The sequence below is a fragment of the Ambystoma mexicanum genome, chromosome 5p (assembly GCF_040938575.1).
Source record: "Ambystoma mexicanum isolate Mex_15411 chromosome 5p, UKY_AmexF1_1, whole genome shotgun sequence".
Lineage (NCBI taxonomy): Eukaryota > Metazoa > Chordata > Amphibia > Caudata > Ambystomatidae > Ambystoma > Ambystoma mexicanum.
Window position 1 is genome coordinate 307751160 of NC_090930.1, and position 25628 is coordinate 307776787.

Genomic DNA, 25628 nt, shown 5'->3' on the forward strand with positions numbered 1-25628 from the left:
CGTATGTCAGATGTCAACTTAGTGGCATGCATCCACGCTGTCCTTCTCATCTCGATCCCAAGGCACAGCCCACTGCTGGCTGTGTTAATGGGGGGGTACCGAAGTCTCCATGAGTTGCTGCGCAATGGCCTGGGCATCTGCCAGACCAGTCTTGAAGGAGGCTTGCTTGTCTGAAGGGAGGTCCGGCAGAAATTCCCTGAGCTCCCGCCACAGCTTCTGGTAAACCGCAGTCAAGAGGGTATCCGCGTTGGCTTGCCGTAGATGCATTCCTGAGGTGGAGTAACAGCACTTTTCCAAGGACTGAAGGACTTTGTCCTCCTTGGCGAGGCGACTGGAGGTGTCTCCCGTGGAGAAAGATGATGAAGACGATGGTTTAGAATACAAAGAAGCTGCAGCCACCACAGAAGAATGAGGCTGCGGGTGGGAAGCAAGAAGAATTGGTTCTCAATCCATCAGCCTAAAACAGCTGTCCAACTTCTTGTTCATCTGGGCATTGGCCCTGGGCGTCTCCCAGACCATTCGCGCCACCTGAAGGACATCCTTCTGGAGGGGGATGCCAGACTGGATCGTGGTGAGTTTCACCAAGACCTCTGCTAGCATACCAGACTCCTGGGGGCCTTCCTATGGAAGAGGGACCTGCAGGAACTCTGCCAGGCCCTGAAGGCGTCATTAAAGGCCTTAACGGAAGCCGAGGTCTCATCCTCCTGTGCGTATTCATCATCATCTTACCCCCCGAACCTGCCATTTTTCACAGTTTGAGGTGGGATCCGGGCCCTGGGACACAGGTGCCGGAGGGGTTCCCCTCCACTCTCTCAAGGTCAGGAGTCACTGACAAGTCCAAAGGCTGTTGATGGGGAGATGTTGGTGGTACAGAAGAAGGTGGAGGGGTCAAAACGATTGGTAGAACCTGAACCTGTGGAGGGACTGCCTGAACCGGTGGAGGGACCGGCACCAGGAGTGCAGGAGGAATGGAGGAGTACTCAGAGGGGGGGGCAGAGGCGGCACCACCTGCGGGATGACCTCCCTCCCCATGTCCTTCAGGAGTCCCTTCATCGGAGGTGAACGCATGAGGAAGCGCTCATAGAAGCTGTCCTCTGAAATTGCCGTTTGCCTAGGGGCCCGGTCCTCCGATGCACTGGGCCTCCGCTCCTGGTCAAAGCGCAGAGGCACCTGGTGCGTGTAGTGGAAGGCTGTGATGGGTAGATGTAACCCTGAGGAGACCAAAACCCTGCACCATAGGATCCAATGCTGCTTCCAGAGGGAAGGGGGCTGGAATCATCCTGCAAAGCCCACGCGATGGGCGAAAGCACCTGCAGGCCATGAGCCGGATCCAAGATGGCTGCCTGCCAGGCTCCACCACGTGCCGCGTCACCATTTTAAAGCCTTGCACCATGCCCTTGCTGGGACGGCACGAAGGCCTTGAGCCAAGAGAGGCCTCAGACACAAGAGGATACAGCTTGGGTCTTGTACCCCAACAAGAGGCATCTACCTCAGAGAGCTCTCTGGGAGGCACTGAGCCCTCGGCCGGTAGTCATAACGCCCTGATTCATGGCCTCAGAGTGAGCTCCGGTAGGCTGGGAGCTCTCAGCACCTGTGCCGGTAGCCGTGCTGGACCTAGCCAAGGACCAACTCTTGGAAGTGGCACTCAATGATCCCTTACCTGGGGTAGAAGAAGAGGATGAGCCTGATCATCTTTTCTGAGGACAGTCTGGAGGGGCCCCTGAGCCCTCAGCTTGGGAGCTGGTAGCCTGAAGGCCTCTGGTCTGTCCCCGGAATGCCCGGAGGAGCCCCTGGGTCCCTCGGTTTGGAAGTTGGTCGCCCTTGGGCCTGCCAGAACCTAAATCTGAGGAACCATGATCCGTGTGGACCCCTGGGAAGGAGTAGCTGCGGTGTGAAGCCGTGCTGAACAGAGGGCCTACCTTGTCTTGATGAGAGGTCGTAGAGACAAAGTCCTTAAGGTGGGGTAGAGGAGAAAAGGGGCAGACCTCCCTCCACCGCGACAACGATTCTTCAATGCCCTGTGACCGAGAACACTGCAGGCTGAACATGAGTCGCAGCAGTGGTAGGGCCCCAAACACTGAAGACAGAGTGCATGGGGGTCCGAGGCCGGGAACGAGCGGTCGCATGAGGTGCATCTCGTGAATCCTCCTGCAGCCAACATGCGCCGGAGGAGCGGAGACACCGAAGAGAAGTGAAATAAGAATTGAAAAAAACAAACGGGGAGCAAGCGGACAGCTAAAAATGTCTCTGCGCTGGCTGCCCGGTCCGACAACATCCATGCGGAAAAAAAGGTCTGAGGTAAGGCGCCAGTGGGCAGGGCCTCAGCAGGGCGATACAGGCCCGAGGACGCGCCCCTGCACGCTATACTAAATTTAAAGAGATGGGGGGAACGGTTCCTGTTTCAATATTGTATATCCCAATCCTGATGTAGTGGAATCCCATGAATACACATGACCACAGCTACCACCATTTTCTAACAGATATTTGCCCCATATTTCAAGTGCGCAACGTACAAAATGTTCACAATCTAGGCTCGCTTGAGCACCTCTCAAGTCCATCACACAACCACTCACCATCTAACTACATCATCTAGTACATCACATCACAACTCTGCTATAATCTTAGCTGCTTTCTCTTCTGAGTCCTAAAATCATGCTTACCAATAACCATCACATTTGATAAACATGCATTCTCACATTGACAACCATATCCCCCCTCACCCACCCATCGCACTCATCCAAATAGATTTCCCTTTCCGTTTTTGGTCATTTTATTGTCTAGTTTCTATTTCCCATTGCCTCCTCCCAAAACCTACCCTTCCTTTCCACAGACTAAGGTCTGGCAACACTCTGGTAGGGTCATAAAATACCCCCCTTTCAGACAAGGTCGGGTGCAGTAAGACCACTACGGTGGTGATGTGTGCAGACTAAATATTGGATAACATAATCAAAATAAAGTAATGCTCACTTCACATTGAAAGGGGAACAAAAAACTATTTTTTTTCACCATGTGGAAATGCTATACATGGTATAAAATGTATGTAGATGGAGGAAATACACCAGCACGGTCCAAAAATAAGGAAAACTGAAGACTAACAGGTTTTATATTTTTATGATGCGTAAATGTTCTTTTTTTGCACAATATCACATACTGTCTAAGGCGAATGGAAAAGGACCAAGAAAATACCTTTATAAAACACAAATCAAATTCTATTCGGCTTCCCAACTGCTGAAAGCAAACCTGTATGGTTAAGCTCACCTGTTTTGCAATTTGCCAAACACAGTCAATGAACTGAAGGAAAATTGGAGAACGGTCTGCATCTGCATGGTTTTTATCTCCATGTCCAATTCTCTGGAGAAAAAAAAAAGCTAATATTTTATTGTTTATTCAAACTGTATTTTCATAAAATGTAATCCTAAACCTATCTTGGAAATGCATTAAAGAGGTAACCTGAACTAATATGGAGTATTTATTTCACTAGTTCAGTATTTACAACAAAAGTCAATGAAAACATTTAAAACAATCGATTGACCAGTCAGGAGTATGAGTTACAAACCATCACGAGACTTACAATGCGTTTGACTTTTTTTTGATGTACTGATAAACATTGAATTGATAAGAGTTTAAACTAAAGCTAAACAATTACACGATAGAGAAAAACGACGAGAAAAGGTGTGTCGAAGAGGTTGGTGTAATCAGGCGAAGGGGAACATCTTAGTGTTTAAAATATATATGACAAAATCTAAAAAACTGTCTAAACCAGACAATCAAAATGTGAAAACCTACAGCATGACAACACACGAGGAGAGAGCATGGGGTGGTGAAGTGGGCATTTGAGGTAACAATCAACACGTAAACTCGAGTATCCTTACATAAATTGTCAGCGTATAGTGCACATAGTTCATCAAAACAAATCTTAATGATTTTTCCACCCTATGAAAATATTTTCTCATATTTCTAAAACAAAGACATGAGAAGTCCATGTAATAAGTGAAGGTTTGGATTTATAACTAGAGAGTGATATGGCGAGAGGGAGTCAAAGGCTTTGCACAGAAGGATCACAAGGAAACACGAGGATTGACAGATTCAAAAAAAGGATCAACCCATCTAAAACATCCAACCAATATTGTTTTAGGATAGTGCTGGCCCAAAACGTGTGCGCCAAAGTTCCTAATTCACTCAGAGTTAGAGTAAAAACCACATCTTTTGATTGGTATATAACGCACGTCAAAGTAAATTTTACCTGACTAACACTTGTACATATTCAGTTCTATTTGGTATCATCACTCTATCTTCACTCACGATGCACAATTTCTCAGACAAAGCCACCCTCCCTTACCCTTCTGCCCTCTTTCAGTCTACGATTCTAGTAGTCCATTAATTAGGACAGGTTATTATCACATATGCTACTACAAAGGTTGGGCCCAGGTGAAATACCACCAGGCACAATTTCTGCTGCATTATTTAACAACAAGTTAGCAACTGTCAAAATGCATCACGTCTGAGTTTACGTACGTACTCCCAAAATTTGAATTTAAACCACAAGGATTCAGGGTCAATCAGATTGTTTCGGAGAAGTATCATTCAGCAGCATAATTCCAAATTTGATCAAGCTTTTTAAAAAAAATGATGCACATTATTTTGTTTGAATGCAGCGTTTCCCAAAAGTGCTGCCCATGGAATAGATATTTGCACCTTCAGTTCTCGAACATAACATTTAGAACCACTAATGGTTCTTACTCTAACTGGTATCCTATTGTAGTCAGTTTGTCCATCAAGAGCAGCAAGATCAATGTATTCATTTTAACTGTACTTTATTTCATGTTTTATCCAACAGTTCTACAATTTCCGATGATGAACACAGAAAGAGAAAAGAGACTAAAATACATTCAGATATGGCTCGAGGTGGTAAATGGTTGACACATTAGTAAGATATCAGAGCTAGCATGACATCGATGGGTAGACAAGTGAATGATTAACAGTCCTTTCCAACCCTCCTTCCAACAGTAGTGGAGCCAGTAATGCATAAGGTACCAATATAGTGGACATGTCCCTAGTAAGATCAATTTCTAAAGGGAGCCACTACCACCCAACTGTCTGCCATTGAGGTTGCTAACCAACAAAACTCTTTTCTAAAACAATATGCAGAACATTGTAAAGAGAAGTCCAGGTAATATGATCTAAAGGCTGAAAAACAAAAATACCTTTCTACAGACATGTTTGTAATATCTAATAAGAGATCACTAATCTTTTCCATCCCCTCACAAAAAGTATTGCACTTCTTTCTCTCATTACTGGTTCCGATTCCCACGAAGGAACTCTAGGCCCTGCAAAGGGCGATGCTAAAATATATCTGGGCAGGGAAAAAACCAAGAGTAGCCAAAAGGGTCATTCTGCGCGCAACACCCATTGGTGGTCCAGGGATCCCAGACATTACTAGATACTGCCTTGCAGTGCAGCTGTCTCACGCCTTCACATGGCAGGAGACAGTGAATCCGCCCAGCTGGAAGTAAATAGAGGAGGCACGGAGCTCGGTTCCACTATTCGCACTCCCCCATCTCGAGCAGGGTCAGCAGTCCCCCAATTTGGGCCCCCTGGCCGCTACTATGAATACGATGCAGAGTTGGAAGAAAACAGCTAGCTGCTGGGGAGCCATCGGCTCCTTAGGACCTTTCTACAGTCTTGGGCAACCAGAGTTCACGCCTGGGCTGCAAGCACGGGGATCTCTGAGTAGAAAGCAGGCCGCCTCAATTGGATTGCCGATTTCTTCAATAATGGGACCCCCCCTCTCTTTTGAAGAATGAAAGGAAATCAGACAAATTTTGTCGCAAAGTGCTGGAATTCAACAAACAAATCACAGGCCTCACGATCCCTTGGGATCCAGGAATTGTCCCATTAGGCGATACAGGGGTCGGAGCACTCCCACTATCTGGACACATGTGTGCCTTGATCACCCATCGCCTTACGGCGGCAAAAAAGTAACATTGCCTGCCATTGGAAATCCCCATGGGGCCCAGCAACCTCGATGAGGTGGGCAAAAAGCTGGGACACAGCTGTGGCGGAAAAAATCACTGCGGCCCGTGCGAACAACATGGGGAACTTTCACCACACCTGGTCCCCCTTTTTCAATTACACAGAAAAGTTTCCGGAAACAGTGCGTAAACCCCCAACCCTCAGATGGTGCTCGAAACATTCAACTTGTATGCAGGTTAGAAGGAGTCAGTGAAGCAGCCAGGGGATTGACAGGAGAAAAAACTCAAGTGATTGCAACCCAACCTTATTTTCGACCGCAACTCATTGTATACTGCCATGCACTAGCTTTCGTTATTCTTATTATTTTTGCTCTTGTTGTTTTGTATTTTAAATTCCATAAATGAAAATCAAAAAAAGATGTTGAAAAAAACAAAAACAGATGGATCGGGAAATGTATCATCCTATGTCATTATTGACCTAATAATTTCCAAATTAAACCAGAACAGTTTCTTTTCATCCTGTAAAATTCCTATCCAAGTACTTTTTTTGTGTAACAAATAATTGTATTTAGTTTCTCAGATTATACATGTAAACAAGCATCACTGAAAAAAAAGTGAGCAAGTAGGAACAGTCTACAAAAAGGTAGAATCTAATATATGCCTCTGTAGTAAAAACATTTTGCACACGTTTTACTAATGGAAAACCCTGCACGATCAATTGGTCATTGGTAATAATTAAACTCCATGGATGATCAAAGAGAAACCCTTATTAAAAAGTGGGGAAGTGGGTCAAACAGGAAGGAAAGAGAGAGAGCAATGAAAGGATGAATGTGAAGGTGTACGAGGGAAGGTTCAAAAGCAACAAACAGACATACTGTTATCAAGGAACCACATATTTACTATCCGGTTTACAGATCATGCAGGTTTCAATGCTTCACACTGTTTCGTTGGTGTGAAAAAAAACTCCAGGAGACCCAAGAGCTAAACTTCTTTGGTTCTACTGATTTGTTTCACTACTGCTCTTCCCAACCTAAGAATGTGACAATTTGAAATTCATCAAGGTCACATATATTTTACTGTAGTTTGTTGTCTGCGATAGACTGCTGCCCGACTTTCCTTGCTTAACTCTTAGATCATATGACCATTCCATGCCACATTGAAAAATCCACCTCCAGCAACACCTCCATTGACAAAATCAGCGAAATTCGCCAGCACATATACTCCAGCTCTGAATCCACAGACCCACCTCATGTCCCTCCTTCCAAAATCTCCACACCCTCGATAACATTCAAGACACACTCTACAGAGGACCTGGTAGAAACCCTGGACGCCCTCAAAGCCACCTTGTATACAGATGACATTCATCCTCAAGACCATCCCGGAAGAAGCTCTCCTGGAGATCATCAACAGCTCCCCAACTCAAGGCACCTTCACATCAACCCTAAATACAGGACAAATTCTCCCTCTACTAAAGAAACCCACTCTGGATCACGACAACCTAGGTAACTATTGCCCCATTACCCATCTTCCCTTCCAGGTAAGAGTATCAAGAAAACGGTAGCCACGCAACTGCAGCAACAAATCGACACCAAAAATCTCCTCCAAACCTACTAATCCGGATTCAGACCCAGCACAGAGACAGCAACCATACAGGTGGTCGACGATACCCTCAACATCCTTGATGACGGCCACCCCTGCCTCATGGTTCTACTTGACATCTCAGCCACTTTCGACACAGTAGACCACCAGGTGCTCACAGACCTCCTACATCGGCACCTGGAGATCAGTGACCTTGTCCTACGCTGGTTCAAGTCCTACCCCGCCAACTACCAGCAGTTTGTTCAGATATTCTCAATCGCCAGTGCCACCAGTCACATGTGGAGTCCCACAGGGTTCCATTCTCTCCCCAGTGATCCTCAATCTATACATGGAGCTGCTGGGAGCCCTTCTAGACACCCACACCATCCACAAATATGCCAACAACATACAGCTATAACTCAAGATCGACTCCATCAAGTACATCCAGAAGCACAAAACAAGCCTCTCCCTGATTCAGTCTTGGATGTCCAGCGCACACTTGAAACTCAACCCCTACAAGACTGGATTCCTACTCCTCACCAACACTGAATACCCAGACATACAGACCTGGCTACCAACCATGAACCCTGAGGGCTTGACACCGGAGCTCACCTCCTGTGCCACTTCCCTCAGGTTCCACATCGACAAACCCCTCATTTGAGACACACATAGCTATGAAAACACAGACAGCTTGGTATCGGCTCTCCCTCCTGTGGAAAAAGTCAAGCCCTTCCTATTAGGCAGAATCCTGGGCAGTGCCCTTAAGGACCACTACACATGATTAAGACTACAGGTGGTAGTACAATTTCACCTTTGGTACAAACCTGTACTACACAGTTAAGAGTGGTAGCAGTAGCAGAGCAGCAAGACTTATCTCAAGAGCAAATGAGCAGTAGTAGAGATTACACAAAGGACTACAATTACTGTGACTCAAGCAAACACTGACTCAAGGTTTTTGGTTAAAAAGTAAAAGTACATTTATTCTTTGACCATCTGTTCACAAAAAACTTCACTTCTATTATATTAAAACCATACTTCAAATACACTACACACAACCAATTCCCCTTGTGCAGAACAATTCAAGGTAAGTACCTTTGGATTTGACAGACCAGTGTTGGGAAACAAAGACATTACTGGGGGTTGTCATGCGATCACTTTTTGACAGTAATGACAGTTCGGTCTTACGAACGAGAAGCATAACCGCGAGAAGAAATGTTACCGTAGTCAAAAACACTTAGCACATGAATTAACACAAGAGAGTTGGGGACAAAAATCATAGGCAATACTTTTGTCAAGACAGATAGAATCAAGAGACTCTTTCTAAAACGTAGATAAAAGTCAATAGGCCTGCGCCAGTGTCAATGGGACAGGGGTCCTGTTGTCGAGGATCACAAGGTTAGAACAGTTCACGATTCGAGATTGACAGGAGTACTTAGATATTGTCAAAAGGGAAGCAAAAGTTATAAGAGGGAAGGAAGATAAGGACAAGCCTTTGGTGAGGAGAAAAGGGGTTCACCCTAGTTCCTTCAAGTCGGTCACAGTACCTTATTCGTATGAAGAAGAGCTGGTGCTACGGCAGTTCCTGCAGACTCACGGTTCCTGAAGCTTCAGTCATGGGGACAAGGATGACGTCTGGAGTGATCTGCACTACCCATGGATGAAGCCAGCAGCAGCAAAGCAATGGCGAATAAAAGGTGCACTCCTTTAAAACAGGAGAGGCTCTTCAAATGGCTATCCGGACCACTACAACTGTGTGCAGCGATTTCTACCAAGACGAGGATCCTCTGGCTGTGGAAAGTGAGCTGGTTGATCCCACCAGGCTCAAGGAGAGAAGACTCCGGACTGGATCTTCTCTTGTCATTGAAGGGTAGATAGCTCAGGACTGCAGCAGGGCTTCTCGGGACTCGGGAGTTGCAGCAGCCGTCTTCTTCTCCGCTTCTCTTCGGTTCCTTGCAGTTCCAGTGGCGACTCTGACTTCCAGCACAAGAGTCCTGCCTTTTATGTCAAAATCCCCTATTCACACAGCCTGGCTGTCAATCACTCAGCACAGGGGTTGTACGGGCCGGACAACCACCTCAGCCAATCGACACAAAGTGCAACTTGGGTCTCCAGGGACACCCTGTGCAGGGGGTGACTAAACCCCTCCCTCACATTCAGCCCACCTAGACACCCAGACGCAAAAGGAGGGCTTCTGGGCAGAAGCCCACCAAAGGTCGGCGAACAAAGGAGGCAATCCTGGTTTGCCGTGCAAAGTAAAACACAAGAAGGACTAACAAAAAGAAATGGCGATAAAACCGAACCGGAGCAAACATAAAAAGTATTTGGTCAAGCGGGTTTAAGTTCGAGGCTAATATAATAGCCTAAAACAGTACCACAATTCTATAGTATAATCGCGGTAGAAAAGTTAGGGTAGATACCACTGCCACCAGCCAAGTCTTAGTGTTAAGAGATCAAAATAAAGCTCAGAGAGGCACAGACAAAAAGGGATAGTAACTAACCCTTTCCAATACTCCATGTAAGATGGGGTGTACTGGGTCTGCAGTTTAAATGACTATATACAGTTAATGTCAACTTTACATGTTTCTGGGGAACAGTAGTCAGCCCCAGAAAAATGGAGTCAGTGGGAAATCTCAAAGACGACCCTGTGTCACTGCACTGAAGGTGCTGTGTAACACACACAAAAAGTGGGGCTCATGGAGTGGTGTAGCTCCAGAGCCCAAGATCACACAAACAGTAGAAATACACATGGCAAAACACATGTAAGAGTGGGAAAAAGGCTCACACTCTTACCAGGTGGAAAAAAATAAACCCCAGAAATCCAGCAAAGCTGCTGAGGGACTCACTAGGTGAGGGGAAATTAGCCATAAATGAGAATTCTCCCCAACACTCCCTCCCTTCAGACAGCTTTAGATCCACGGTTCAAAGCACCGGTCCTATCCCATCTGATGGTGGCAATGCACTCCTCAAAGGCCTCCTGTCGTCCTCCCTTGTGTCCCTGAGAAGTGTCCTACATGCGGATGCACGCATCATCAAGGGTCTACGCAAATACAACCACATCACTCCTGCCCTCATCAACCTTCACTGTCACCCACTGCACACACAAATCACCTTCAAGTCTTGCTGCATCATCTATAAGGGAGTTGCCCTCAAGTCATCCAGCTACCTCGCGGAAAAACTCTGCCTCTCTGGTGGACAGTGCACCATCAGAAGCCAGGACACGTAAAGACTTGAAATATGCTTCTGCAAAAAGCAAAGGACTAGAAGACAAGCCTTCTCTGCCTACTCCCCAAGACGATGGAGTGTCTGTCTGTTTTATTTATTTAGAATGTGTGGCAGACCTGAAGGTATTAGGGCGCAGAAGGCATAAAGAGGGTTGTTCAGTTTATACAGTGGGGGTAGGATACATAGGGGCACATAGGGGGGGTACAGCTGTACAGGGTGGCGGGGTGTCCTCTCCCGCAGCATCAGACTTGCCCCAACAATTTAGAAAAGAACTCAAGACCCACATCTTCAAGGAGTCGTCTCTCCTCAACACCTAGGCCATCACGTCGCCCCGTGCCACCAGACTCTGAGACTCCGTCTGCCCCTCTCCTCCCCGCCACCCTGTACCCCTCCTATGTATCCTACCCCCCACTGTATATCCGCTTTGTTACCTCTGAAAAGCACTCTGGTGTGTATTTATATTGTTGTATACCTCTGTAAAGCGCTCTATTGCTTCTTGAAGTTAGGTCCGCGCTCAATGAATAATAATAATATTTCTCAGACATGCATCCAACCTTATGGGCAGACAAAGAAAAGGGCAATTCACGTTTGCTCCTGTTAGGGCTGGAACCCCTACACTTTACATCCAAGATAAGCAAGCAACATGTCACAAAGCTCTACCAGGCTTCTGCCTGCTATCCACGCCCATATCGTACTTCCATAGCGGGCCATCAGAGGCGTCAAATTACTGAGCCTCTGCTGCTGGAGGCTCAGTAATTTGAAGAGCAGTCTCATGACTTTGCTCTTGCCTCATTCTGCCAGCCTCACACTGCGGAACACGCCCACTTTAGGCTTCTTTTAAGGGACACCAGATGTGTAAGCTGACCCAGCCTCCAGCAACAGATTAAGTGAGAGTAGGTCATGTGGCCTCTTCCTGCCTTCTACCCATTTTTCACTGCTGACATTTAGGCTGTCTCCCTAAGGAGTCCTCGTCGTCATCAATCCCAAGCAAAGGATGTACGAAGACCAGGTCTCTGACCTTTTTTGCAGTGTTAGAATGGGGCATAAAACTGATTTGGGTAGGGGGGTGCAGCCAGCGCCTGAGCTGGAGCAGCCGCAAGAGGCAAGCTCAGTGAGCCGACGGAGATAGGTACGTAGCAACATCTGATCGATAGGGGCCCCGGATGTGATGCTACCCGCAACACATTTCGACAGCCGACTGTCGATTCCTCGCAATGGGAGCATGGATTTCAGCTGAAGCTTGTGTCGACAAGCGAGGCCAGGATGGCTCCTGCTGCGGCTCTCTGAGCTCACAACAAATCATCAAGCCTGGACTGCCAGCGATTTGGCATGAAAGGCGTCTCCTGTGCACTCCCATGCCCCGTACAATTGGAGGGGATTCAGGGCTGGGACTGGGAGGATGCCGGATCAACCAAAGTGGCTTCTGGGCCTGCATTAATTTCCTGCAGCGCTGACCAGGCCTAGAGACATGCGACATGAGGGTGCCATCATATGTTCACGATTAGTCAAATTGGAGGGGATGGATGGATGCCGATGCCCTGGTGCGACTCATCGCTACTGAACCCTGGAACATTCACAACTGGAGTAACAGAGGCACTGGTATTGTTTGCAAACAAGGACTACTGCATTGCCTGGAGGCCTATAGGCCTCAGTCTCTCTCGGCTTGGCGATGTCGACAGCAAAGACGCCCAAGGGCAGTAAGGGTGGCGATGTGCTGGCTCAGATGCATAGCCAAGATGAATCCAGAAGAAGTTGCTGTTTCTGCACCAACCACTAGATCCAATCTTTTGCTGATACGGACAGAAATTACGTGTATTCCTCTGTTCAGCTTCGCAACAAGTGGTCGCATGATGTTTTGACCAGGTACACTATTTTTGTGTCCAAGAAAACATTATGATGGCATCCAGAGTGACCCCGGATGCTGGATTGTAACAAGTCCTTTAATAGGGTTGACTCGTGGTTCATTCTCTTAATTGTGCGGGTGTTTGGATTAAGGCCTTTTGTGGGCTGCATCATGGCCTGCAACCACTCCCTGAGGAGCAGATTCCACAATAATGGGCAGTGCTAGTGATCTGTTTTATCTTCAGGGGAACGTGGCAGGGTTGTCCACTGCCTCCCCTGGTCTTTGCTTTGGTGATGGAGCCCTTAGCATTCTGCATATGGGCCGATCTGTGTTTCGGGGAGTCCCCGTGGGTGGTTTTTCAAAAATGTATTTATTTCATTTTTTAAGCACCCAGACCCGAAGGTGGAGCTCGTACCACAATCAAGATATGTCACAGTCAAAATCGGTAGGGAAAATTACATACAATGATGGAGAGATAGTGTCACAAGTAAACAAGGCAGTGATCATTAGTATTTGTTGAAAAGCCAGGTTTTAAGTAGCTTCTTGAAGGTTAGATAGGAGGGCTCATTTCTGATGGGTGGGGGCAGCGAGCTCCAGAGATTAAGGGCTATGACCACGAAACTCAAGCCGCAAGCTCGTTTTTGGTTGAAGCTGGGCATAAGTAGTGATACTAAGGAGGAAGAACAGAGTTGGCGTGGGAGGATTTTCTGTGGTGGTGAGTTTTGAGGTAGGCAGGGGCCGTTTTGTAAATGCAGCGATGGGTGATAGTGAGGGTCTTGAACTCGATGAAAGCTTTGATGGGTAACCAGTGGGCATCTCATCTGACTTGTGTGAGGTGGTCAGTGCGCTATAGTCCCCAGCAGGCTGTAGCTGTTGGGAGTTTGGGGAAGTTCTTGGCTGAATTTCCTGTGAGTAGGTCAATGCAGTAGTCCAGTGCTGCCTATGATTGCTCTGGCAAGTGTAAGGCAGTTGTCTGCTGACAGGAATTTTTGGCTACGGTTGATGAGTTTATTAGTGTAAGCGGAGGAGGCGGCGAGTGAATTTATATATTTGTTCATTTTGAGTTTGACATCTAGGTACACCCCAAGGGTTTTTACGTGGTTTGATACCGGGATGGAGTTGTCATCAATGGTGAAGGAGAATTATGCACAGGCATATTTTTTCAGATTGTAAGGGACACCAACAATGAGTAGCTCAGTTTTATCATTGTTGAGGCATAGGTGATGGTTAGCCATCTAGTTTTGTATGATGCTGTATGTTTGATTGATCAATGCAGAGTTTTGCAGGTTGTTGCCTGTGAGGCTCAGGAGGATTGGGATATTGTCGGCAAAGTTAGTGTAGGGAATGTTCAGGTTGTCTAGATGGTCAAAAAGGGGTTTGGTGTAGATGTTGCAGTGTGGGGGATGTGCAGGAGCCTTGTGGGACACCATACAGGACTGGGATAGGGTCAGCAGCTGCGCCACCAATAAAGAGTCTTGAGGAGCGGTCATTTAGGAAGGATTTTATCCAATTGGATGGTTCTGGAGAGAAATGGAATATAGAACCAAGGTGTCCGCAGAGGATTTCGTGGTCAACCAGGTTGAATGCAGATGAGAGGTCAAGAAGGAGGAGGAGTAGGGTGAGAATGCCGGAGTCGCGGATGTGGTCTAGTTGAATTTTGAGGTCTAGGAGGCGTGATTCAGTGCTGTGGCGAGGCTTAAAGTCAGATTTGCGGGAACCAAGTAGGTTGCAATGTTCGATGTAGGATTGGATTCAAAAGTAGGCAGTGCGGTCCAGTATTTTAAGTAAGAATGGGACTGTTGTAATAGGTCAATAGTTGGTGGGGAGGGTAAGGTTGTTAGGGAGAATTCTCATTTTATGGCTAATTTCCCTTACCTAAAGAGTCCCTCAGCAGCTTTGCTGGATTTGAAGGGTTTGTTTCTTTTTACCTGCTAAGAGTGAGACTCTTTTTCCCACTCAGCACTCAGGCATTTTTGCTATGTGTGTTCTAGGCTATTTTTGTGTTTAATGCTTATGGGATCTTCTCAACCCCATAGGAACCATCTTTATTCACATGTGTTACACAGCACCCTCAGTGCAGTGACACAGGGCTGTTGTAGCGACCCCCAAACATAGACTCCATACCCTGGGACTGACTACTGTCTCCCAGGGCAGGTAAAGTTCCCATTGACTTTACTAGTCAAATCCTATGAACTAAACCAGTACAACCCATCTTACTATGAAGGTATTGGAAGAGGTGAATACTTTTTCCCCTATGTTAATTTTCGAGAGTGGGTCCTACAGTACCTCTCTCAAAAGTTTCTGGCTGGTGGCAGTGGTTACTACCATAAATATTCAACCGCAAATATTTCTCTATGGGATTTTCCCATTGTTTGAGGCTACCACTTTTTCTGACAGCCTCTAACATACCGCTGGTGCATTTTAATATTAACTTTGCTCCGGTAGGTTTTATTTGCCAGAACTTTAATATAACTTCTTTCTCGTGTCTTTCTCTACAATCCTAACCCAGGTCGGGGATCCTTTGTTCGTCCGTTTGGCGGGCAGAGTCTACGGTGGGTCCATTGTGTGTGTGGGAGGGGGGGCGGGAGGGGAGTAGATCCCCTGGACAGGGTTGCCTCAGCAACCCATGTCACACTCTATCCTGATAGGCTGGAGGGTCTCCCGCCAAGATGACCACTCCACTGTGGATCTTTTTGCATAAAAGCAGGGTCCTGAGGACTGGAAGAGCAAGACGTCGGCACTGGAGCTAAGAAGCCGAAGAGGAGAGAAGCCAAAGACATCTGCAACAACTGAACCACCGGTGAAGCCTTGCTGCAGCGTCTCACCACTTCTTCTCCACACGACGAGAGAAGTTCTTCACCTGCAAGAGCCTTCTTCCCTTGAGCTGGTGGGGCCAACCAGTTTGCCAATCGCCTTCCCGAAACTGCCTTGGTCGAATCTCCTGTACCTTGTACTCGGAGGCCGGATAGCCAGGCACCAGTCCACCCTGACCGCGATTTAAAGGAGCGTGCATTTTATTCGCCGGGCAACACCGCGGCTTGTTTCATCCCTGGGTAGTGCGGTAACTCGAACCTTCCTCCACGACGAGAGCATCTCTTCCTCTGCCGGATCACCCGAACTGCAGGAACTACCAGGAATAACCGCCACCGCAGGAGCCACTTTGTCATTTTAAGGTACATTGTTCCGCCAGGCCGCCCATTCTTCACGGTAGTGCTAAAGGTGTTTTAAATCCTTTACCTACCTGTTGGGTTGGCCGCCCATCTCTCTTAACACTGTCTTTTCAACCTTTGCAACCACCTTTTCAATATCGTTAACTTGTGCTTTCCCTCCCTTGTGAAGAATTGTTAGAGGATCCCTTGTGTGTAATTTTCACTGTGCCGTTTTGCTCAGTTTTCACTCTGGTTCACTTGGTTTACAATTCATATAGGGAGTGTGTATATTTTTCCTTGACTTAATTTAACTTGCTTGATACTTGTGATACATGTGTTTTATTAGAAGTGTATAAATAAATATATATCTACATTTTAACTACAAAGCTTTGGTCAGTGTTTCCTTGTTCCATAGTCTAATGGGCCTAATGTGTAAACCCTGAATACTGCTCATCTCCCTCTTGAGATATGTCTGACTGCTCAGCCACAGCTACCAACTAAATCTTTGTGGTACAGACTGATACCAAAGGGGATTTATTGCTCTCACCAGTAGTCCTAATCTGGTGTAGTGCTCCCTAAGGGAACTGCACTGGATTCTGCCCAACAAAGGTCGAGGGAGGGCTTCTTCAGGAGAGAGGTGGTCCAGGCCTCTTTGATATTGGAGGGTATCACACTAGATGATATGATATATATGATATGGTATTTTATTTATATTGCGCTCATACTGAAGTATTTCAGAGTGCGACCAAGCAAAGGGAGGGGAACAAGGGAGAACAAAATAAACAGGGATCTTACTAGGCACAGTGACATTAAGCACACGCAAGTGCATGGAAAAGGGAAATAGGGGGAAAGTGCGTGAAGGGGGAGAAGTGGAAAGTGCGGAAAAGAGGAGAGAAAAGAATAAGTGCAGTAAATAAATAAAGGCAGTGAAAAGTGGTAGTGCAGCCAGCAAGTGGCAAGCGCAAGATTAGTCAGATAGTGTATATCTGATAAGTGCAGAAGAAGAGTGGGGGACTGTATGGGTACAGATACAGAAACCCAGTGCAAGGGGTGGCCCTGAGGCCGTGCTGGAGGTAGGCAGGGTGAGCAGTTACATGGGCCCAAAGTACAAAGGGTGTCCAGGTGCACGGTGCCGAGAGAGAAAAACAGATCAGCAGGGGAGAAGAAGGGGCAAAGGTGCAAGCAAAGAGAAAGGATTTGATGAAGTTAGCTATGGAGGGGGCGAGTGTTTAAGCACAGAATGATATTCTGTGTGCACGGCAGAGGTCACCTTTACAATGGGATAGTTTAAGGGTCTTGGTGGGGTTGAGTAAATCATCTGGGGTGACTGGACAAAATTGGAAGGGGGTGTTGTGATGGGGTGGGAGGGTGGTAGTATGGAGGGTAGAGATGAGGAGGGAGAGTTACTTTTTTGGTGATGGTTCTCCCTCTCAGTTTCTGGGTTTTATTAGAGAGGGCTGACTGGAAGGTAGTACACCAGGCTTTTTTTTGGGAAAGTGGGAGATGGGGTCGCAGGGGGTTTCAGTTATCTAAGAAGTTAAAAAAGTTCTATGGCATTGGGACTGCTTTGGTGATCCTAGTGTTGTAGGCTTCGGATTTGGTGGAGATGAGGGTTGTTTTGTAGGCTTTGGCTGCTGTTGTGACAACATCCAAGAGGTGTTGGTACCACCGTGCTGAGGGCACAGCTCTGCTGAGAAAATGCCCAGTGGCCCTCTGGATGGCTGTTATCCTGTCTTCTGATGGGAAATCTCTCTCGGAGCTTGTATCCCAGATGAGGCCCAGGAACACTACACTCTGCGTCGGCTCCAGTTGTGACTTCTTGAGATTGATGGAAAATCCCAATTCGTGTAGCGTATTCATGAGGGCGGAGGCGGTATGATGAGACTGTCCTCCGGGGATCTCGCCCTGACTAGCCAGTCGTCTAGGTATGGATAGACATGGTGACCCTGGGCCCTTAGGTGGGCTGACACCGCATTCATAAGTAGATAGAGGATAGAACCTTGTATTGGAAATGAAAGCCCATGATCGTGAACCTCAGGAAGGACCAATGAGGCTGCCAAACAGGGACGTGTGGGTACACGTCCTTCAGATGCAGAGAGCACATCCAGTCGCCCCTGCATAGTGTCTCTGCAATAAGCCATGGGGTAACCATCTTGAACTTTTGAAGAAGGAGGGGAAATGTTCAAGGTGGAAAGGTCCAAACACAACTCTCAGGCCAGCCTGGTTCTTCTTGTGTATGGCGAAAATCTGAGAATAGAAGCCCATACCCCGCTGGGAGGCTGGGACCTCTTCCACTGCCTGACTCTACGAGCAATTGAATTTCCGCCAACAGAGTTGTTGTCCCAATTTGTGGGAGCACAGGGGAGGACAGAGGGGAGGAAGGGATCGGTAGGCGGTAGAACTGTCTGGGAATTGTTTTTCTTCTTATCAATTTCCCCATCGGTGGTGGAATGAAAAAGGTTGCCACCCTCAAATGGAAGGTCCAATATGCGCTCCTGGGCGTCCGGGTTGAACTTGGTAGCTCGTAGCCAGGCAGTTCTTCTCATGTCCGTAGCGATACATATGGCACGGTCTGAGGTGTCTAAATGCGCCACTGTGGACTCCATGATGGCCGGCACCAAAATTTTTGCTTCCGCCTGCCCCGCCTTGAAGCGTGCCCGACTCTGTACCGGAAAGCCTTTGATTTACAGCAGCGAGCATAGCCTCTGCATTAGACTGACGAAGGTGCAGAGGCACGTTGGACTAGACCTTCTTTCCATATGCCTCCAAGAGCTTGTCCTCCTTGCCGAGGAAGCTGAGGAAGACTGCGGCTTGGAGTAGAGTGAGGCTGCGGCAATCACAGAGGTGTGCGCTTGAGGGTGTGCCGACAACAACAGTGGATCCACTTCCAACTGCCTGTACTTGGCGTTGAGTCGCCGATTGGTAGGCTGCACCAAATGGGATTTAAGACATCCCTTTTTGGCCAATGCCACAAAGTCCTTCTGCATCGGTATCCCTGTTCTAGCCGAGGGGCGTAGAGTAAGGACCTCGGCCAGGAACCTTGCCTCTGGTTGTTCAACCTAGGGCTGTGGAAGCCCCAAGTATTCATCTAGAACTGCGAGCCGTTCATCAAATGCCCTGGCCGAAGACGGTGTGTACTGGGTGCCGAAGGCCGAGGTGTGCTGACCAGAATCGGAGGCTGCTTTGGAGGCTGGTGTGGGACCACCAGGGCTGCAGGAGGCAGGTACTGTGGCGTCCGGCGTGGGCAGCTGGGGTTGCGCAGGAGCCTGAGGCGCCGGAGCTACAGGAGGAATGGGCGTGGGCGCTAGCGGCAGCACTGGAGGCAGCATATCCTTGATCACATCCCGGAGGATGGCTCCCATCTGAGGGGACAGCTTTGCAGGAAGCTAGATGAGAACATCTAGCTAATCAGTCGCTCTCAAACTGTTCCCCTTGGGATTACAATACCGTTATTGGATGTATTCGAAAAATGGACGAGTGGGTGTGTCTCACTAGAGTCGTTGGTATCCATAGTAACATGCACTACCCCTTACGTCTCGATCTGCACATAACATTGCGACATTGCGTAATTAAACTGGCTATAACTTTCACCTTTTAAGCATAATTGCATGGAAATGTTCACTTATCATTTCTGACAGTTTCCTTAGTGTAATGCTAGCTATCGCTTGGAAACGCCCAATGAACTCTGCCGTTAGTTTCGTCACCCTAGCAATGAAATTAATTACTGCAACGTGCACTCCCGCACGTTCTTCACCATTCTGCACATCAAACAGCCACTGCAGGTAGCTACAGTAAGCTGCTAATTCCATAGGCTTGTAAACCGTACCACAAGACTCATTTTGTGCTTTTATTTCAAACCAGTTCCAACATCATCTGTTCATCACACAGCTGTTGTTTACAAATATAGATGGCATATTGCATGCTGTTCCTAGTGTGTCTGATAATTACTAAAGCACTAAGGTAAGAATCCCTCTTTTGCCTATGAGCAGTCTTAAAAGCCAGGACGTTACTTGTAGCTGACAACTACAGTGGTCAACACACTGATTTCCACATTGAAGCCATCTTTAAGGTAACGTGAGCTCGTTCTCACCTTACAATCACTTGTACACCTTTGAAATTGGTTTATCACTATTTTTCTCACACCATTATTCACTGATCTAGCTATTATTTTTTGTGTTTTTCATTCTTTCTACTGACTTCCCTGATATGTGGAACTCTTCTGGTATGTGCCTCATTTTTCTTATGCAATTTGCCTCATTTGTTTAAAATACTGCCATTGTTTATTGCATTACGCTTTTAACCTCCTAAATGCATTGGCATATGAACGTATGATTTATTAATTACATGCTGACTTCCATTTCAATAAGAACAAATTAGTGAAACATGATAAATTATGACTTGACCACTCAGATGACTCTAGCGTATTTACTTTGGAACTGAATACTACTATTTGAGAAAATCTTTTTGAATCCATTTTTCGAATACATCCAATAACGGTACTGTAACCCTGAGGGAAACAGTTTGTGAGCAACTGATTAGCTAGATTTTCTCATCTAGCTTCCTGCAAAGCTGTATCTATAGTCCAGGTGTCTCTGGACTTTTCTGTCAGTCTGCTCCTGCAAAACTCAGACCAATTTTGAAGGTTACTAACTTAGTAAAGTAAGAACGTTTTAAAGTGAACTAATTAAAGGGTGGTCCCCACCTATACACACAGGTCCCACCTGAGGGACCCTCATAAGAGTGAGGAACTTTTCAAAAAACCTGTCCTCACAGGCCGGTGGGGCGCTAGGTGGCGTGGGCATAGGCGCAGGGCCCTGAGGTTGGTGAGGCCTGTGCGTACTCTGCCATGCTGAAGGATATGCCGTAGGCCACAAACTCGTACCCCTACCTGCTCCCCGAAGGGGGATGGCGTCAGACGAGCTGCCATTTTGTCATACTGCATGCCATGTGCCTGTGTCGTGGTGCTTGTCGCACTCGGCCTGGACTCTTGGCAGTGGAGCTTGAGGCCTAACCTGCACCTCAGGACGGGGCCTGGTAGGCGTCCTGCCCTTGGCTGTGGCGCTGGTAGTGCTGTGTACAAGCGCCCACTCAGACATTTGTCCGGTAGTAGGGCGTAACCCGTCGGGTGGACACCCTGTAACAACCTTGCGGTCCCTTAGTGACTCCACTCACCCCAACCCCGTAGGGTGTAGCGACCCCTCGGCCTGCCGGCCGGTAGCTGAAACAGCCTTGTTACCTGTGCTGGTGTTAGGACCTGAACAGACCCTGCCGCTCTGAGGTTTCCTAGGAAAGGAGTCGCCCTTGCGCGGTGCGGATGAAAACAGTGGCCCCACCTTGGGCCTTGGCTTGTGCCTGATGAAGTCCTTCAAGTCCTCTGGAGGCGATAGTTCAAAGAGCTATCTACACTGAGATAACCTGTTCTTCAGAGCATGCAGTATAAGAGCGTCACACGTGGTACAAACCTCCCAGCCGTGATCAGGGGGCCAAGGCAATGGAGGCAAAGAGCGTGGGGGTCGGATGTAGGGAAGAGCCCCTCACAGGCTGGGCACCTGCCAAAGCCCAATGACGTAGACATGCGCCGGGGAGGAGCGTGGCGCCAGAGGACCGAGTACCTGATTGAAGACAAAAAGACAAAAAACAGTTTCAGGGGAAGAGCATGTGGAATTAAAAGGCTGAGACTAAATCCAGGAGAGCTGATGAAAGCAGTCCGCTCCCGATGATGCAGAAAGTGAGGACTGGTGAGTGGCGCCGGTGGCGGAGTCAGGGGAGTTCTTTAGCAACTTTAAAAAGCTCCCATGAGGAGCATGCTGCCTCTATAATCCGATTAGCATAAAAACAGGATTTTTCTGTGACAATCATCTTGTGGTTATGTAGTGCCACATGTTTGTAAGCTAGGCGGGCTTCTGGGTCATAGTTGGTCTGCCATCTATGCTCTAAAGGAGATCATCCTTGTTTACAAGCTTGCAGATATTCAGTAAACCAAGCTGCTGAGGGCTTAGACCGCCCAAACCGAGACTCTACTGGTGCTAAAGTGTCAGCTACTATGATCAGTGCTTTAAGTAGAGCAGTACAGGGATCTTGCCCGTTCACTATCCTGAAATGATTGGTTGCTTCCTGCAGGTGGTCTGCCATTAGGGAAGGGTCCACTCTGCTCCAGAACCATCAGGTCTGGAGGAAGTGGGAGACTTTCGGCAGGCAAGCTAATGTTGTTACAATAAAAGGTAGCAGATGGTGATCAGACCACAATACTGGGAACACAGCAAAAGTAGCCGTAAAATTTAATTCTGAAAAGACAAGATCCAGAGTATTACTGCTACGTTGAGTGCAGAGAGATTTACCAAGACTGAATGAAGAATCAGACAACCTTGCCACCAGATTTTTTGGCGTAAAGGTCAGAAGGATCATTGGGGTGAAGATTAAAATCTCCCAACACAACCAAATTATAGTGCTTCAGAGCTAAATCAGTGGTCAGTTGCAAAAAGTCTAACAAAACTGGCTATTCTTTGCAAGGGTGCTTTGTATATCACTAAGAGATGTACATTCCCTTATGTGCTAAAAACAGAGCGAATATCTCCACTACATGCAGGATAAAAGTGCAACTCTGCTTCGCGATTATCAATCCAGGTTCTGTTCTAGATACAGCACTGAAACAGCCATCATACAGGCAGTTGATAATGCCCTTCAGATTATCGACAGAGGACGGGTGTCTGCTAGTGACATATGTCTCCCATGTTTGCCCATATTAAATGGAATGTGGTCTGAGCTGCAGACCAGGCCTTCTTGCTCAATGCACAGTGCAATGAAAACACTTCATGTTTAATGAAATGCAAGCCGCAAGATTTGCTTTTGCATGTTGTGATTAATTACAGTTCCATTTTTTCCAATAGCCCGAACTGCGCACCAACAGCCTAAAGCCGGGTACTTCTCACTTTTATTGTGTAAACACTGCCGTTTACTGCTGCTGTAGGCTTTTTCTGGGATGGAGGCCCATGTTTATTGCAAAATACAAAAGCTTAGATTACGGCAAACACTGACCTACAAAATGCAATGCTTTTAGTTTTAAACAGGATTCTGTAGTTCGCAGACACATTTGTTGAAACAATTTCTAGGGCTCAATGACATGTCCTTGGCAAATATTTAAACAAGAAAGGTGCTGTCGGCTAAAACATTTGTTGGCATAATTCCTAGTAGCCGTTAACGCTTGTGTCCTCGATATTTTGTTTCGAAAAATGTTCAGTGCTGGACAAAGTTTGGGGATTGTAGGTGTGGAATAGGGACGGCCCGAATAGTATATAAAAAAGTAAGCTCAGCCCCTGGACACAGCTGTTAAGGGCGGTAGAGCAGGAATACAAGGAGGCAGATGGCTGGAAGGAGCGGAAGAGCAGAAAAGGCTTTCCAGGTGGGAGGGGTCAACGCCTCCTAATTCCTTTACTGGGTTTCTGAAGCCCCAAGATGGATTCTGGGTATTTGGATTTTTTTTTGTTTGTAGAACTTGAATTATTTCTTAGCTGCTTGGGGAAATGTCTCTCTCACTGCTCTCTTCACTGTTGCACAGTGACAGGTACATGCTATTCCCTACCCCTACCGCAGCCCCTACTGGAGGGTCATGAACACTACCCCTGGAAGTGAATGAAGGCTCTGGAGGTAGGGGTGATAAAAAACACATCACTTTGGTACCCCAGATGGGACATTGCTCACCTTTCTTACACCCTAACAATAGTCTCCCCACCTGACTACTGAAGAGGTGCCTCAGGGGTTGCTACAGGCCTAGCGATACAAAGAATGAAAACATATTAGTGAAGAGCAGGATGTAAGCCAAAGCTTAAAGCACTCTAGTGAAGAGTAGGGTGTCTTTTCAAGCAAGTCTTGAAAATAGCTATCAAGCTAGGATGCATTAAAATACTATACCGAAGAGCAGGGAGGCTAACAAAGAGCTTAAAGCACGCGTGTGAAGTGCAGGGTGCAAGCAAATACTCCTGACAGCTATCTAGCTAAAGGTATTAGAATGGCTGTAAAATATAGAGCCTTGAGAGCTGCTCCAGCAGCACCCAGATCAATACTAGAAGGGGGGTAAAGGGGGGAACACTTCCATTATGGACCCTTACTGAGGACTTGTCCCACAAGGCAGGGGTGAACTGAGACAGCTAGAGGTGGTTTACCCTCAGGGCACTCTCAGCAGAGGACATTAGCAATCATAATGCCAACAGGTTGCAATCCACCCATGGAACCAATGATAGTTGGCTTTCAGTGTATAGTGGGTTGTACCTTCATTTAATTAACCTACCTAAACTACCAATTAAATCCTTTACATGAAAACTTGGGAAACTAAGTTTACTTTATTAGACTTACCAGCGCAAGTTATCCAGGGTCCAAGCCCTTCGGCATTGCAAGAAAGTAATCTCTCGCGCATTTGCAAATGGAGACTACGTCTATGGTGGTGCGCATGGCGCAATGGCAAAATGGCAGGCTCATAATGACACTGCAACTGTATCTTGGCCAGTCGCAATCAGGAGACCAGCAGAGCAGACCGTGAGCCGGAATGCCAAGGTGAGCAGACAGGTAAGCTGTATAAACACTACATATACCTACCGCAGTGTGCTAGCGATCAAACGATCACTCAGAATGCATTAACGATTCAGATACAAAATTAGTATCTCCCTTGCTCTGTGAGACATGCACTCGATTGTATGTACGGTTGCACAGTAACAGCATAGAAATTACACTAAGAACTTATGTAGACTCAGACAGCTCATTGCATTTTCATGAAATGACCCCAATCCCTGCACCTCCCCTAATTCCCCCCATTCCTCTCTTGGCCCCTCCCCATCCAGGCGTGCTCTCTGTTCATCAGCCGGCCTGCAGAAAACACGCCACCTGCGTAGCTTTGTACTTTGTCGTGGGAAAGTCTAGGCTGTGTTCCAGGATGGGGGACCGGGTTTTGGTAAACCTGTGTAGCACCTTGTCCCTGGCTGCCGTGACCTTTTCTGCCACCAAGATATCCCATATTTTCATCCACCATTAGGGGAAATGGTGACCCTCCTGTCACTTCCAAGCCAGGGCCAGAGTTCTCTTCTCTGCCAATAGGCGTTGGGTGATTAAACCTAGCCTTTCTCCCCGATTTCAGGTAAGGCACCGGGACGGGGATTCCTAATAGTAACACTGCCGGCTCTAATAGAATCCAGACCTGCATAATCCCGTCTATCGAGTCCATCACCCTCTCCCAGAAGGGATGTGCCCGTGGGCATCCCCACCACGAGGGAGAATGTACCCCGGGTTATGCACTCTCACCAACATGCTGGGTCTACCGTGCTTGGAATCTTGTTCAGCTTAACTGGGGATAGTACCACTGGTACATTAATTTAAAAGCAAGCACCCTAATATTTACACAGCTCGAGCAGGAATAGTTGCGTGACCATATGTCCACCCAAGTCTGGTCATCTATGGAGAAACCCAAGCCCCTTTCCCATTGGGTCATGTACCTGTGTCGGAATTACCACATGTCAGGTTGCAAGAGTTTATGGAGCCTGGATATATTCCCTCCCTTCAGTTAAGTCTGCTCAATGGAACCCAGTTCCCGGATTGCCCCTTGTTGGATCAAAGGGTGAACCACCCAGTGCCTAAGGTGGGCGTATCTGAATCTCTCCCCTTCCGTCAACCCAAACGTCTCTCCTGCAGTCAAGATAGGTCAGAGATGCCCCTAGTTCAAACAGCTGGCGAAATGCGTAATGACAGCTTGCATTGCATCCACCACACTTTTACAACCTCGATTACCAGGCTGTCTCTGATCCGTTTGGCAAAGGGCTCCATTACTAACGCAAAGATTAGGGGGGGGACAAGAGGCAACCCTGCCTCATGCCACAGGTA

General features: G+C 47.3%; 1 protein-coding gene across 2 annotated transcripts in view; it reads right to left on the bottom strand.

Annotated features, from left to right (window-relative positions):
* MTM1 (myotubularin 1) overlaps window positions 1–25628 on the bottom strand; it is a 1347122-nt gene that overhangs the window by 260957 nt on the left and 1060537 nt on the right. For both annotated transcript variants that reach the window (XM_069612751.1, XM_069612752.1), the window contains one exon: window positions 3259–3351. In XM_069612751.1, coding sequence (XP_069468852.1) covers window positions 3259–3351 — 93 coding nt within the window. The remainder of the gene's footprint in view (window positions 1–3258; window positions 3352–25628) is intronic.